General features: G+C 39.5%; 1 protein-coding gene across 2 annotated transcripts in view; it reads left to right on the forward strand.

Annotated features, from left to right (window-relative positions):
- Nucleotides 1-4,477: 4,477 nt before the first annotated feature.
- Nucleotides 4,478-17,277, forward strand: part of Rnf138 (ring finger protein 138) — a 29,593-nt gene continuing 16,793 nt past the window's right edge. Inside the window, exons 1-2 of one of the 2 annotated variants that reach the window (XM_047526953.1) lie at nt 4,478-4,647; nt 5,186-5,368. In XM_047526953.1, the coding sequence (XP_047382909.1) occupies nt 5,259-5,368 (110 nt within the window). In that variant the 5' untranslated portion in view covers nt 4,478-4,647; nt 5,186-5,258. Of the gene's footprint in view, nt 4,648-5,185; nt 5,369-5,972; nt 6,061-17,277 lie in introns of those variants that run through there. The other variant, XM_047526954.1, reaches the window with a different exon arrangement.

Consider the following 17,277-nt stretch of genomic DNA (forward strand, 5'->3'; position numbering starts at 1 on the left):
AAAAAAAAAAAAAAGAGAGAGAAAGACCCCTGTGAGAACACACTGTCTGGCCTACAGTCATTTGCCAGCCTTCACTCTGGAACCAACTGTCATGCCTGTACTGCCACCCCTTGTTCACTCTGTTCACTCTGGAACCAAGGTCATGCCTGTCCTGCCACCCCCTCCTCACTGCAGAACATTCTGTGAACTCTGAAGGGAAGGGCCATTTTGCGAAGCCAAAACCACAGAAGAAATTGAGCCACTGCGAGAAGCAGAGAAAGAGGGGAAATATATCTGTCTTCTTTCCTTCTGGTATCTCATCAGTGCTTCCCATTGGCTGAAGGTAGCCAGCGGTCAGTTTGAAAGGGAAACTGGGAAACACAGTCAGATCCAGCAACATAGAGCAGAATAAGGAAAAGGGTAGGAACATGGATCTACTTGTTACTGAGCAAATGCCTACCTCAGATATATTTGGCAACAAATAACAAAGAAAACAATTGAAAATGGTTTAAATGAGAGAATACTGATTATTTTGTTTAACAGAGAGGAGGTAGGCCAGTTCCTGATTCAGTGATGCAAAATGAATCTCCCTCCAGGGCATCAGAGGAAGGGCACAAAGGGATGTCATGGACTGCAGCTGTGCTTAAGACAGGAATTTGGAGATGCAGAAAATTAGACTGAATCTCCTGAGAAATACCCATGAACCACCAACATGCAGAAAACATCCACAAACTACTGAAAGACAAAACAAGCATTCCTGAGTACCCTAGCCCATATTCTTAGCCAGTGCCTTTTGAGGGCAATGCGAAAGTGCTGAGAAAACTACTACCAAATTGTGTAATTCTGCTCTGGCTCCACCTTTAGCCCAGTCCTAGCAACCATCTCTCTATAAACATTAACACCCCACACCAATGGGTTTCTGTCTCTCCATCTGGAGATGGTCTGCATTCTCCCTTGCTTTATTCCAAAAGCTTCTCACTCTTGAGATAGCCCACATCCTCCCTTAAATGTATCTTTGCTTTCCTAAGTAAACTTTTTTCTGTCTCTGACATGCTGAAATCCTTTTCTGTAACATATGCCAAGGACCCCACTTGTCCTGAGTAGAGATTCCCCTCTCCTGGAACTCCTCTGACTTCTGTTCACATCTCAAGAACCAGAAGGTCTGTTAAAGGGCCTGCTGTGTTGACAGTTAAGGAACTCAGAGATAATTGTGGTAGAGATTCAGGTTCCACAGTGTTGGTGAAATTGAATCAACTAGGTAGGACCACAGGGCCATGGGCCCTGATGCAGCCAAGATAGGTTGGAGCTGTCTTCACCAGCAAGTTCCAGCAACAGAATGCCCAGGACTCATTACATCTCTAATTTTTTTGGTACTAGGGATCAAACCCAGGAGTACTGAGTAACATCCCCAACCCTTTTCATTTTTTGAGACAGGATCTCATTAAGATGCCAAAGCTGGCCTTGAACATTCAATCCTTCTGCTTTAGTCTCCTGAGTTGCTGGGATTACAGATGTGAACCTCATTGCACCTTAACGAGCAGCCAAAATTGGACATCTTGAAAGAAAAATCTAGCAAACATTCAAAAGAAAACATACAGGTTTCAGGACCTAGATGCCCCATCAAGTGTGTCTCAAGTTCATGTCAGCTATCCCCCCTGGCCCTCCCTTTTGTCCCTCAGCTGCCATTTTGAGGGAAGAAGGCTGAGAGGGATTGGGTGTTTTAACCTAAAGGTTTTAGACTTTTGCAACATGGCACATGCTTGTCATTCCAGAAATTCAAGAGGCCTCAGCAACTTAGCAAGGCCCTAGGCACCTCAGTGAGACCCTCTCTCGAAATAAAAAATAAAAAAGGGGGCTAAGAATGTGGCTCAGTGGTTAAGAGCTCCTGGGTTCAAACCCCAGTACAACGAAACAAAACAAACAAAAAAACCCACCACAAACAAAAGGGCTGGGGATGAAGCTCAGTGGTAGCGTGCCCCTGGGTTCAATATCTATAATGCAAAAAACAAACAAAACAAATAAATAATTGTGATAGTTTATCAAAATGGTTGCACATTTAGGGTTCCTCACTCTACTGCCCAGAGGCTGAGAACATTTTATTTACACAGCTGAACGTATTCTGAGTAAATCTGTGACGTTCCTAGTAGAATATCAAGTACTTTTTCAAATGAAATGTTGCCAAGACAGACGATTGTGTCATTTGGTAATTAAGATTTTTTTTAAGTTTAACTCTCAGAGGGTAACTAAATTTTCCTTACACCTAATTTGCTGATGGATTTTCACATATTACCAACTACATGCTAATAAGTACACTAAATGACTTCTTAGAATACATAGGAAGTAAGACAAATGTTTGGATTAGGCACAATAAAGCTAATGTTATAAAAAAATAAAGCAAATAAGGTAAAAGTCACAAAATTAATGTTGTGGATAGGAATTCCCAGTGAGTAAAGAGAAACACTCATATAAAAAATACACTTCATTTACTAAAGCATTCATAATGAGTAAGATATGAATTGAAATACTATCAAAATTGTGAAATTTGGAATCTGAGCATCATTTTATAAGGGTTTGAAAAGCACCTGAAATACCATGATCAAATGCCCCTCCCACAATGTATTCTTCCTCCTCCTAGGAAATTTGAAGCTAAAATTAGCTTTCCTGTCCTGCTTCCAGTGCACTTGCTGCTAAGAAGCAAAAAGAAGAAAAATACAAAATCTTGTAGTTTAGCAGTAGAAATTAGCTATTCATCAAATAATTGTTACTCTGGGAATCCTTGTTTTAAGATGCATATTGACCATTTGTAAGGTTTTTTCTAAATCCACAGAATTCCAAACATTCCATTTTCTATCCTCATTATAATCACTGTTAATGAAAAATTTAGTACTTTGGCAAATACCATCTTTTTGTTCTCACATTTTGATATATATATTTAAAATGTAAATTAGTTGACAGCAAAATTCATTATATCTCCATAATGCTTAACCAAGAGCTGTCAAAACTAATAATAGCAAATTTGAAAAACTTAGTTTTTATTTGCGATTTGATAATTGGGCAACACCTCATTCCATAAAATAGGAGTGTTCCAATGAATTGAGCAGAGGAATTTGGTTTTATAGACAGAAAAAAGACAGTGGGAAGCTGAAACAGGAAAAAGGGGACTGGTCAGTTCCGTTATTTTCCTTGTAAAGATTAAAACACAGTTTTGCTTATTGTACAGGCTAAAATTAGATTTTTGGTAATCTGGCTACTATGTCTCTCCTAATTTCTTCCAAGGCCAGATAAACACCTTGTTTTCAGCACAGTGGTGTGGAACTTGGCGACTCCATTTTGGCCTTCTCTGGTGGACCTAGTGTGTGTGCTCAGTCCAAACCATCTCCTATACTTTTTTTTTTTTTTTTTTTTTTTTTTGATCCCGGGACTGAACCCAGGGGCACTTAACCACTGAGTCACATCCCCCGCCCTTTTTTATATTTTATTTAGAGACAGGGTCCTGCTAAATCGCTGAGGCTGGCTTTGAACTTGAGATCCCCCTGCCTCAGCTTCCCAAACTGCTGGGATTACAAGTGTAATTCTGGCTCCTATACATTTTATTTAACCATGCCAGGGACAATAAACGGCAGTATTGAATAAACAACCCTTTAAGTGGCTTCTATTTATACTTCATTTAAACTATAATTAAGGGCTTTAACAAAGGATGGTAATGAAATTATTTTCCCCAGATTTTCCTTACCTCCTTTTTCAGCTTGTTGTGTTAGGTTCTCAAACACTTACCAATTATGAGATTTATCTGGGAATTAAGGGCTCATTAAAATTTTTTTTGTATAAATGCTGCCGAAGTGAGCACAAAAATAAAAACATACTTGGTGAAATGAAAGATTGAGGCTCCTACCTCCTTTTCTTCCAAGATATCAAAAACCAACCTCCTCCCCCGCAAAAAACTTCTGAGGTGTTGGTTATAAGACTGTGAACATGACTAGTCACCACTTCAGAATCAGTCACATTGCGTTTAAGGCAAAAAACTGAATCTCTGTACAGCGCAAGGAATCGTATTTTTAACTAACCCCAGGGTTAAAAATCACATAATAAATATCACTTGTTTCATAACACATTTTTGCAAGGTCAAAACACTGTAGCAACGGCAAACAGTTAAGAACAAATCCTCAACATCAGAAATATATTTTGAAGAAAAATCCCTGGGAAACCTGAAGAATTTGCTAAAAACGGTAAGAAACGGGATCCCCCTACCAAGATGCTGGGGGCGTGTGCAGGTACCAGGCCGGCACCCAGCTGCTGACGTCACAACCTGCCGAAGGCGCCACGCGCGTGTTGCTATGGAGGCCGCCCCCGTCACCCCGCCCCTCCGCTCTGGGCCTGGTACGCGAAGCCCTCCAGCGTTCGGTGACCGGCCCGGCAGGCTGCAGGCAGCGCTATGCCACGGGAGAGCTGCTGGCGGGGGCGATGGGATCCCGGTGCACCATGAGCCTCGGGTCCCGCCCCTTCTTGGGCCGATGAGCACTGCGCACAACGTTCTTCTTTTGCCCTGGGGCCTCGGTTGCGAGGGCAGCAGCGGCTGGACGAGAAGCCCGACGGCGACACAGGGTCACCTCTCCACGAACCCGCGACGAAGAAGCAGCTCAGCCCACAGTGCCGCTCCGGGGCTCAGAAGTAAGGGTCTTCGCTCGCGGAGGCGGGGCGGGGACGCTGGGAAGTGGACTGGGAGCGGGAAGAGCGGCGGGAAAGGGTGGGTTGCGGCTGGGGAGGAGAAAGAACCGAGGGCAGGTGTGAGGAGCTGCCCGACAGCCAGGAAGAGTGAGGCCACCGGCGACGAATGAGGTACGGGGCGGGACCGCGGCCGGGCCTCAAGCTCCGTTCGCCAGTGGCCTTGAGCAGGAGGCGGGCTTGGGGGTGGGACGTAGTGTCGTTGCCACTAAGAGGGGCTGGCTTTTGACTTGCGCCGGGGCCCAGATGGAAGCGCCAGCGAAACCAATCGCGGGTTCCTGCGCCGGGTCTCCTGCACCACCTCTCCTGCACTACCTCCGCGACCTGAAGGCGGGGGCAGAAGGGGTGGCCCCTGGCCCGGCGCGTGCTGCCGGCGCGCCGCTGCGTTCGGCCCCGCCCCCTCGGAGTCCCGCCCCGGGCCCCGCCCCCTTCCTGGCGCGAGCTTCTTCCTGACGCGATTCCCCTCCCCCCCGGGTCCGCGCAGGGAGTCGGGCCCCGGGCCGCCACCGCCACCTCGACCGCTGCCGCCGCCATCGCCTAGTTCTTCTGCCCCCGTCATGGCCGAGGAGCTGTCCGCGGCCACGTCCTACACCGAAGATGATTTCTACTGCCCGGTCTGTCAGGAGGTGCTCAAAACGCCCGTGCGGACCGCGGCCTGTCAGCACGTGTGAGTAGACGCCCCCTCCCCCGCGCGGTGCCGGGTGGTCGTTTGGGTCCCTCATCCGGCCCCCGACTCGCGACTGCGGCCTGGAGGGAGTCGAGCCCCCGCGGCCTGTCTGAGCGCCGCTCGCCTCGGGGGCCTGTTCGCGGCGCGTCAGAGCCCCGGGCAGCCCTTCGCCCGAGGCCCGGGCCCGCATGCCGCGCCCCTCAGCCCGAGCTCTCCGTCCTGGTTTCTCTGGGCTTGGCGCCCCGGGGCAGGGGTCGGGCCCTCCGGTGGCGTCCTTAGGCCGGGAGGCCCGGGTCGTCCCGGCAGGCCCGGGAGGAATTGCAGGGAACGTGGAGCCTTTTTGTTTCCTAGCAACCCGAGTGCAGGCGGGGGTGTCGAGTGTCAAACCCGCGAGTGCCCGCACGGGCCGCCCGCCGGCCTCCTGCTTCGCTTTCAAGTTTTTTCTTCCTCTTTCAGAACCTTGGCCTGTCCCTTCTTTGGTCCAAGAGCTCTTAATCCGCCTTTAGCCCTGCTTCACAGGCCACCCTTGGATCGGTTTTGTTTCATTTAAAATTCCAGTAATCTATTAGAATGGTCTAAAATGAATTTTCTTCTCTCATGTTAGAACTGACAGGATTTCCGGATATTGAAGTGATAGTTTCCCTTTGTGTTACCCTTCTGTTCATTATTACTCGGTTACTACAAGAGTGGAGGTAAGAAAAGAAGAGTTCTGTGATGAGGAATGGACTGAAGATGAGGTACTAATTCTAGGGGTGAGGGAGAACACAAAGGGATTAGGTGAGGTCACATGGTGCTGTTTAGGTATATTTATAGGACAACCTCCATCATTTTGTAGACTACCAGAATGTCAGCAAGGATTGGAAGGAGACCTTCTTGAAAAGGTATATCCTGCACTGACAAACCTGGCTGATGACCAGAGTCCCTGGGGAGCTTTTTAAGTAAACTTAAAATTCCCGGGCTCCTTTCCAAACTTGCAAAAGAATTTCTGGCAGGTGGGGACTGAAAGTATTTTCATTAAAAAAAAAAAAAAAAATTGAGTCAGACTTAAGTTCTGTGCTTGTAGACACAGAATTGAACAAGTTTCTAGACATATTTCTCTTTTCACTTTTTTTTTTGAGAGTTGGGGTTGTATAATTTTGTCAAGAATAGGTAGAATTTTGGGTCCCTAATCATAAATGTTACTACTGATGATTTTTTTTGACGGTCTGCCCTGTTCCTCTACCTTAACTGCACTATTATATTCCTCTATTGTGCTGATTGTGTGAGCCAAGAATGTGTGACTTTTCATAATAGAAATGTCAATTATGTTTTGCATCTTAAATGCCTTCATTATTTGGTGCAACAAATACGGTTGTTGGAAAGTATTTTAAGATGTCTAGGGCAAAGTGTAGTCTGTCTTTAATTCATCTTTATTATTATAACTTGATGCCTTATATTTAAGAAGAAATAAGTTCTGTGATGACAATGAGAGAAAAGAAAAGGAGGAGAGCAGGCAAGGTGAGAAGTTATAGTAATTGCTAACTCTGTGTGCATGTATCTCTCTTCTGGATAGAATTTCAGCTATCCTTTGGGTCATTGCTCTCACAGAACTCATTGTAAATTTTAGCTTCCCTCAAAATTCCATGTAGATTGCTTTAGTCTACTTCCCTTGTGGTACATTTGAAATCACGAACTATAATTTGACTTGACCTCAAAGCTATAGAAAAGAGTGGAGATGATTGTTTTTTAATCCAAGGCCATTCTCATATCAGCTCATTGGGTTTTGAGGCTTCAGTGTGACCAGAGTAGCCCTCTACCTTCACTCTCCCCCACAGTTGCTTTATAGTTCTGACTAAAAAATTAATTAAAAATAGGCAGAGGGAACAAAAATTTTATTTGGAAGGAGTGGTAATTGTGGAACAGGGTCTTGATTGACTGGAAGGAGTTTTCTGGGAAATAAGATTAAGGGGAAGGGTTACTGGATATTAAATGCAGGGCATTGCAATATGCTAGGCAGGCATTCTGCTGAGCTACTTTACCAGTCCTAGAATTATTTTTAAGTAATAAAGTTTACTGTGCCCTTTGCCCTTTCTCTTTCACTCAAAGGACAGAACTGTGCCTTTAAATAAATTAATATTTTGTCACAAATTCAGTTTTTTTGTTTGTTTGTTTGTTTGTTTTGTTCCAGGGATAGAAGCCTGGGCCTCATGCATGAGCATTCCCAGCCCCCAAATTAAGTTTTTGGTTTTTTTTTTTTTTGTGGTGCTGGGAATTGAACCCAGGGCCTTGTGCTTACAAAGCAAGCACTATACCAACTGAGCTATATCTCCAGCCCCCAAATTAAGTTTTGATTCATAGGTAGAAAGGGATGAGATAAGAACTTCATTCTGGGTCTGTTAGAAAATAAAAACAAATTTTCATTGACCTCCCAATGAGAGGAAGGGATTCATCCACTGACTTTTCTACTCAGAGCAGCAAATTCATTGTTATTAAAAACTTTCCTAAGGACTGGAGCTACAGCTCAGTAGTAGAACATTTGCCTAGCATGTTCAAGGCCTTGAGTTCAGCCCCCAGTATTGAAAATGTATACACATACACACACACACACACACCTGTGTGTGTATATATAGGGAGAAAAAGAGATGCTATTGAGAATAATTTTACTAAAGAATTTAGTCCCCGCTTGTTCTTTCAATCAAAAAAAGTACATAGCTAAATCAACTTACTAATACAGGGACAGTTTTCTTGGGAAATACCTTAATTAGGTCTACATCATATGTAGAGGCAAGAAGGTACAGAGGATGACTCTGTATCCTGACTTCATAGTTTGGAGCCAAAGAATGTCATAGAGATAAAGCTTAGAGATCCTGGCAGAAACTTACGATTAAACTAATTTGAATGTTTTCCTCAAAACCAGAGAGACCTATTAAATAATTTTTGGCAGGGGAGCAGCGTGATTACATTTCCATTTTAGAAAGTTTATGTTAGTGTCGGGGTTCAGCTTGGCAGTGTGAAGATGTTGAATACACTTTGGTGTGTGATGGAGAGAAGTGATTAGAAAATGAACTAAGGCAGTGATAGTGGAAATGGAGAGAAGAGACTCCTGACATTTTAAGATCATTATGTAAAGTCTGATGTCCCATAATTAGATGTATATACTATATAGAGATCTGGAATAAATGGAACTAAAGTTATGGGTGTGGATGTAGTCACTGAGGGAGGTATATATGTTGAAAGGAGGAAGGCTGGATAGATAAAAACAAAGTGTTGGAGAATACTTAAATATCAACTAGAAAAAAGTATACTCTGAGAAGGAATGGACAGAATCATTGGAAGAAAACTAGGATTGAACATGACAGTGGAGACTGAGATAAGTACTTTTAAGAAACCAGCAGCGTCAGGTGCCTCAGAGTGGTCAGATAAAATATTTTGAAAAACATGTAAAGACAAATTAAGAATATTAACATTGAGCAGGTATTCAAAATAAGACTTCAGAGGAAAGTGCACAATGTCATAGTGGTAAGATGTTTATCTCTCGATGTATTCCATTAAAACATTAAAATCTCTAAAGGTTTTTTTAAACCTTTACTTGCACTGTTCTGAACAGTCAAGGAGAAATACCTCTCAGATACCATTTAGAAGTAAACTACAATCCCAAGAAAATTTTATATAACAAGAAATTTGATTCCTTGCAAACTTTATTTTGTTTTTCCTTTTGCAGTATTAGGGATTGAACCCAGTAGCCTGTCCATCCCCAGCCCTTTTTTTTTTTTTTTTTTTGAGACACAGGATCTTCTAGCCTTGAACTTGTGATCCTTTGCCTCATTCTCCAGTTACTGGGATTACAGGTGCCACTGGACCCAGTGATTCATTACAAGATTCTTAAAAATGGCAATCAAATCTGTATTTACTTAAGGCTATCTCTGTAAAAAAGATCTTTTAAAATAAGTTAATTTAAATTAGCTTCCACTTCTCATTCAGCACAAATTTGCATGATTTCCTAAATTGACCTCCTTGCGTTATCCAGTCCCTGAATATTCAGGTTATATTTCTTAAAATTTGAACAGCTTTATTGGTATCTTATCACTGGAGTAGTCATGTTCTAAATAGATACTTTAAAAATTTATTCTTTCCTATAGACTTGTGACAATGTTGAAAGTTGGGCTTATATGGGTTCTTATTGATTTAATAAGTGGTTGCTTTAATTTATTTTTTCCTTAGGAATTTTAATACTTTATTTACATTTATATTACATTTACAGAGTGGCATAATTTTTAAACATATGTGCTATTTATATAACAGAAGATAGACTTAATTTTTAGTCCTGAAGACTTGATTTTTTATTTTAAGTGTAAGTTATCTTGGGGAATGATTTTGAGTGTAGACTAGGAAGATAAAAGGTACCATATTTTTTATTTATGATAAAGTCAGGAGCATATTGGGTGAGAATGTTATTCTTTCCCAATATCTGTTGATCAGCCTTTGTTGGGTGAATAAATAAGAACAGATTGATCTGGCATCTGCTAATTTCCAGAGACATTTAAAGATAACCTTTTAAACGGTTTCAGGGTAATCTATTTTAAAGTTTCCTTTGATATGTGAAAACAGTTTAGTAATTACTTGTTGTTTTTAGTACCTGGGATTAAATTAATCCCAGGGACTCTTAATCACTGAGCCATATCCCTAGCCCTTTTTGTTTTATTTTGAGACAGGATCTTGCCAAGTTGCTCAGGGTCCCAAAGTTGCTGAGTCTGTCCTTGAACTTGTGATCCTTTTGCCTCAGCCTTCCAAGTTCTTGGGATTATGGGCGTGTGCCACCACATGGGCTGTTTTAGTAATTCTTGATTTGTAGCTCACCCCCCCATACTTTTTTGAAATTTGCTCTGCATAGCAGATTTATCTTGTCAAGCTCAAACGGAGATGAGCATAAATAGGTTCCCCACCTCCCCTTTTCAGTATTGTAGGTCAAACCCAGGAATATATACCTGGCCCCTTTTTAAAATTTTTAAAATTTTGAGACGTTCTCACTGAGTTACTCCTGACTCAGTCCTCTGAGTAACAGGTATGTGCCTCCACATCCAGTGAGGATAAGCAATTTATATCTGAAGAAGCGTGCTTGGTGGTACAGAGGAAAGAACAGTAAAATTGGGAATAAATAACTCAATGACTTTCTTGTATGTCTCTTAACCATAACTTTTAATATAACAATTATAGGAATCAGATGATTTGACTGATATGAAGTCACTAGACTATAAGCTTTATAAAGACAGCAGCCCATATCTACTTTGATGTACCTGAATCTATTAAACATTTCAGTATTTATTGAATAAAGAATGAATTGGTTTGTGTTAGGATACAACACAGCTTAACTAGCCGTATCAGTTGGTCAAGTCAATTTAACCCCATTCAAATTTTCTTGTACATAAAAGAAGATTAGAAACATCCTCTATTTTCGCAGGGTTTTTGCATGGACCAAATGAGGTAATGTTTGTGTATCATAATCTTATATTTGTGTTTTATATTTTTCAAAACAAATATATAAAATTAGTTTAATAACTATAACATCTAATACCACAAGTTAGGTTGCTTTTGAAAATCAAAAGAAATCTTTTGTTTTGTTTTGTTTTTGGTTTGGATATTTAAGCCAAAGGAATTATGAATAGAGAATTGAGTCATATGACTCAGTATTTTAAAGGTTTAAGGGAAAAATATAACTGTTCCTCAAACCGTTAATCTTACTTATTTTCCAGAGTTATGTATATAAACAAGATTGTAAATGTATTATTTTCCTGTTTTTCATACAAAGGACAACATTCTGCACACATTCTTTTGTGCCTAAATGTTTTCATATACTATCTTAGAGATTATTCTATATCAGTACATAAAAGGACCACCTTAGCCAGTCATGGGGACTCATGCCTGTAATACCAGGACTTGCGGAGTTGAGGCAGGGGATTTTTAAGTTTAAGTCCAGGCTTGGCAAATTAATGAGACCTTGTTTCAAAAAATGCTGCAACAAGTACAATTGTGCAATTGTCCCAACATCTGTGGGGGATGCCTTCCAAAACCTCTAGTGAGTGATGATCCTGAGCACAGTACTTTCTTAATCCCTCCCAACCCCCGCCTCCCCAGTACTAGGGATTGAATATGCTAGCAAGCACTCCCACCACTGAACTGTGCCGCTAGCCCCTTTAAAAGTTTTATTTTCAGAGTTTTGCTACATTGCCCAGCTGGGCTCAAATTTGGGCTCCTCTTCTCTTCCAGTAGCTGGGATCACAGGTGTGCACCACCTTGCCAGGCTTGAGCCCTATACTTCCTGGTGTGACACATTTCTATCAGTTGGAACATGTTTTCTGTTTATATCTTCCATTCACAAATTTTCCATCTTAACTAAGTAATTATGCACTATGGCTATAACTTTTGCTATTTGAGATGTGATAGCAAAATTAGCACCAATTTCTTTTCCTTCAGGATTTTAGGGATAGATTTCTTAGATCTTATAACAATCTCAGCATTGGCATATACTTTTTTTTTCTTATTTCACTTGCTAGAAGCACTTTATGACTTTTTTTTTTTTTTTTTTTTTTTGCCACATGTAAATTGTCAGCATCACTGTTTTTGTGCTTTGGGGCTATTTTTAAGTAAAATAATATTATTTGATTGCAGGTACTACCATATTCAGTAGTTGATCTTATAACCAAGGTAGCTGTGAAGTAACTAATGAGCATAGTGTATACAGTATTATATTGGATACAGGGCTTGGGAAAAGGATGATTGATGTCCCAGGTGGGCCAGGGTGAGATTTCATCATACTATTCAGAACATCGTGGTTGGGCTGGGGATGTAGCTTAGTGGTAGATAGCTTGTGTGTGTGGTTGAATCCCAGTTGCTGCAAAATAAATAATACAAAATTTAAAACTTATGATTTATTTCTGGAAGTTTGCATTTAATATTTTTCGGCTGCAATTGACTGTGGGTAATTGAAATGGCGGAACCTACAACTATGGGTAAAGGATAAGGGGGACTTCTGTATATATATCATTTTACTCCAAAGAGTTCTTCCCATAAGATAAATCTAATAGGTTCAATTGCTGAGTCAGGAAGGGTAAATACAAGGGAATTTGTCAGCTGTGATTATAGCTCTAGTGAAGTGTGTGGTATATGAAAAATGCTTACAGTTTTGATTTGAGGACTATGCATTATGTGTCTTTGGGTTAAAGGATTTAATAGGTTTTGGATTAAAATAAGCTATATTGACATTCATTGCTTTAGCAAATATTAGCAAATGTCTGTTGGTGCTGTTTTTAGTGCTGGGATGCTGTGGTGAAAAAATAGGTATGATTCCTTCCCTCTTGGAGCTGGGTGTTGGTGAGATATATTTTAATTAAAATAAGCACTCAGGGTGTGATTACAAATTCATTTGTGGTTGGAGAGAAAGAGAAAGAGTATGAGGGGGGACCACATCTAGTGTGGGTTGGTGGGTTAATAAGTGGGTAGTCATAGTCCCTTTCTTGGGGAAGTGATATTGCTGCTGAAATCTAAGTGATGTGTGGGTGTTAATTTGTGGAATGCTTTGTATATAGAACATTCTGTGAAGAGGATCTGAGCATAACCCTTGAGGTAAAAGGGAATATGCAGGACCTTGTATTTTCATGACAAAAGTATCTTCTAGGCTTTTATAGAAACCTTTTATAGGCTCCTTAATTTTTAGTTTTTAAGCCTTAGTTTACTCATTATAAAACAAAGGATTTTTTTTTTTTAAGATTCTAATAATTGAACCTAGGGCCTTGTGCATGCTAGAGAGCGCTCCACTACTGTGCTACATCCCCAGCACTTTTTAAATTTTTACTTTCAAATGGGGTCTTGCTAAGTTGCCCAGGCTGGCCTTGAGTTTAAGATCTTCCTGCCTCAGCCTCCTGAGTAGCTGGGATTGTAGACCTGTGCCATGACTGAAGGAATTTTTGAAAAATATTTTCTTATTTTTAAGAATTTAATGCAATGTACTTGGGGTCCCTGCTTGGTATACATTAAGTACTCAGTAAATGGTAACTGGTATTTTTACAAAAGTATATCCACATTTCATTGTCTTTGTAAAATTGTTTTTAAAGCATTTTTGTTTAGTTTAATACAGTTGACAATGGTACCTAGATTTTTTTTTTTGTGGTACCAGGAATTGAACCCAGGACCTTGAGCTACAATCCTTTTTAAAATTTTTTTTTATTTTGAGATAGGGACTTACTAAATCCTTAGGGCCTCTTTTTAAGATGCTGAGATTGGCTTTGAACTTGTGTTCTTCCTACCTCAGCCTCCTGAGCTGCTGGGATTAGAGGCATGTACCACCTAGCCCAAGAAGAAATCATTTAAAAATTTATTGCTTTACTTGCTAACAAAACTGTGTGTGTTATTTCATATTAAATTTGTTATGTAATTATGTTGCCATTCACATCATAGGTGCCTCTAAGATCGTGACTGTAACTATGTAGTGATGATAATTGTGATAGCTTGTTATTTTTAACTTAAATTATTTTTCTATTCATTTATTGCTCTTTTGAATATTATTACATTTCAGACTTGAAATGATTATTTTGATGAAGTTGTGATGTTTAATTCTATTCTTTAAATATTTTTAAAAATGGTCTTGTTTTTGGACCATCTGCAATTGAATTATACCACATTTCCATTTGAATCTTAGGTAATTTGCCATTCTTGTTCAGTTAATTGCGATGTTTTTTAGAGGGGATTCCTTTGCCATTGTCTTATGTATCTTTTTAGTATATTTAAATTATTAAAAAACTTGATTCTTTAAGGATTCTTTAATTTCACTTACTGATTTTACTGTTAAGCACAGTTTAATATGACTTAATTTTGGGATGAGTTGGGGGGAACATAGCATATACCCATAAATCTGTACATAGGTGTGCTTGCACATCCAGTTTGTAGGAATTTTTTTCACTTTTATTGTCAGTTGTATACAAAGTACTGAATACGTATTTTTCAAACGAAGGTGCATTTAAATACATAGACATTTTTAAAAATCTGGTAGTTTAAGCTTATAATTTTTTTCTTGTATAATCTTTTTCTAAAATTAAGCATTTCAAGGTCTGTGTGGATCTGCAGTTCTTGTGCAATTTTATTTTCATTTTTTGTTTGTGTGTGTGTGTGTGTGTGTGTGTGTGTTGTTTTCTTTTGTGGTACTTGAGATTGTACCCAAGGCCTTTTGCATGCTTGCTTGTATGCTAGTCATTTGCTGTACCACTGACCTACATCCCCAGCTTTTATTTTCCTTCTTTTTTTCTTTAAAGATGGGGACTCCCTAAATTGCCCAAGACTGGCCCCAAACATGGAATCTTCCTGCCTCAACCTCCTTAGTAGTTGGGATTACATGTGCAGCTAGGGAATGACAGGAGGATGACACTGTTCCTGGCTCCTGTGCAATTTTAAGAAATACAGAGAACCTCTGTATTCTGAACCAGTTTTTCCCACTGGTAACATCGTGTAAATATCAGAACCAGAGTATCTAAATCAATAAAGATACAGAACATGTCCATCATAAAGATATTTCACATTGCTGATCATAGAGGTACATGACTATAATCCTAGCTACTTGGGTGTCTTAGGCAGCAGGATTGCAAGTGCGCAACTAGCTTCAGCAGCTTAGGGAGACCCTGACTCAAATTTAAAAAAAGGAGGCTACAGATGTAGCTCAGTAGTTAAGTGCTACTGAATTCAATCCCCAGCCTTCACCCTCCAAAAAAATGTATCACATTGCCTGTTTGTAGCCACCTCCAGCTTCCCTTCTTCCCCTATCCTCTTTAACCATTGGCAAACACTAATGTTCTTTTTGTTCTGTTTCTGTAATTTTGTCATTTCAAGAACCTTAAAGGGCTGGGGTGTAGCTCATCAGAGGCCCTGGGTTTGATCTCCAGTATTGCAACAGCAATAAAAATCTTATATATTGCCCCACTGTATAAATGTAATGAAACCCATTTAATTATAAACCATAACAGATGAATTATATGATGATGCAAATTATGTATATGTCAGTATATCTGTTAGAAAAAAGAATGTTACGTAATGCTGACTATATTAATGTTATAAATTGAATTAAACAAATCTTGGATTTATTTTTTCACTGAGCAAAATTCTGTAGAGATTCAAGTTGTTTTTTGTATCAGTAGTTCTTTGCTTTTATTGCTGAGTAATATTACATGGTATGGCTATACCACAGTTTGCTAAGCCATTTACCCCTTGAGGAAGTCTGAAGTGGTCAATTTTTGACTATTATAAATAAATTCTGCTGTAAACATTTGTGGGCAGGTTTTTGTGTGAACATAAACCTTCATTTTTCTGAGGTAAATGCCAATAGTGTAATTGTTGGTTATATGGTAGTTGCATGTTTAGTTTTTTAAGAAAGCGCCAAATTGTTTTCCATAGTGTCTGTACCTCTTATTACTGCAGTTTCTCTGCATCCTCACCAACTTTTTGTGGTATTATTTTAAATTTTTAGCCATTTTGATAGGTGTTAGTGATATCTTCTGGTTTTAATTTGTATCTCTCTAATGTCAAATGCTGTTGAACATTATTTGATATGCTATTTGCCATCTGTTTATCTTAGATAAAAATGTCTTCATGTCTTTTGTCCTTGTTTTAATTGTATTGCTTGGTTTTTTAACTGTATTTTTGAGACTTCTTTACATGTTATAGATATTAGTCCTTCATCAGATAAATGATTTACAAATATTTTTTTCTCAATCTGGGGTGTTTTATTCATCTTTTTGTATATAGGATAAAAGTTTAAAAAGTCTAAGAGGCTAAAAATCTGTCAATTTCAGAGGGCCAAAATCAAGGTGGTAGCAGGGCCGTCTTCCCTTCTGAGGCTCTAATAACACGCCAGATCTCTGCTTCCACGTTCACATGATTTCTCTGTGTCAAATCTCCGTTTGCCTCTCATTTATAAATATATTTAGGATAGCAATAGGGCTTTTGAATAAACTTGGCTAATTAACCTCATCTCAAAATCCTCAATTGAATCAGATCTCTTTCCGTAGGTAATAGTTCCTTTTCTGGGAAACTTGAAAGTGCATATATCTTTGGTAACCTTTATTGAGTTTAATACCATCTATGATCTGTTTTGAGGTTTTTTTGTTTGTAGTGTGCTGGGGATCAAATTCAGGGCCTCCAGTATGCTAGGCAAATGCTCTACCACTGGATTAGTTAGCCCTTGAGTTAGTTTTGTTTAAGGTTGGAAACAGATTGAGGTTCATTTTTTTGCTTATCATGTCCAGTTGTTGCAGCATCATTTGTGAAAGCTATCTTCCATTGAATTGCTTTTGTAGTCTTTGTAAATCATTTTTGCAACTTAAGATATATTTTTGCCAGCCTCTGGACTCTTTAAAAGTTTGAGTATCTACTTAATAGAGATTTAACAGAGCAGCTGCTTTTAAGAAACTCTTGTTTTTGATGGTGTGGGGGATTAAACCCAGGACCATTTTTAGAGTCTTAAATTAGTTTTGTATTAATTACTTTATTATATAGTTTATTTCAATTGGAAATGTTGATATTTTTCCTTCATGTCTTTACATTTTAAATTAAGTCCTAAGTTGATTTTAAACCTGCTTGCTTTATTTCTTATATGAATGTTTTTCATTGTGTTTTAGACAAAATTTCTATAGTAATTAATATTTGAAGAGTTTGTATTATAATTCATTCAATTAACTCACTACATAATTTTGTGGGATTAATTTAGAAGTTTCTTTTCATTTTTGGTACTGGGAACTGAACCCAGTACCACTGATCTACATCCCCAACCCTTTTAATTTTTATTTTGAGACAGGGTCTTGCTAAGTTGCCAAGGCTGGTCTCAAACTTGTGATCCTCCTGCTTCAGCCTCCTAAGTCACTGGCATTGTAGGCATGAGCCACTGAATCTGA

This window comes from Sciurus carolinensis, chromosome 15, assembly GCF_902686445.1.
Source record: "Sciurus carolinensis chromosome 15, mSciCar1.2, whole genome shotgun sequence".
In the NCBI taxonomy this organism is placed as follows: domain Eukaryota; kingdom Metazoa; phylum Chordata; class Mammalia; order Rodentia; family Sciuridae; genus Sciurus; species Sciurus carolinensis.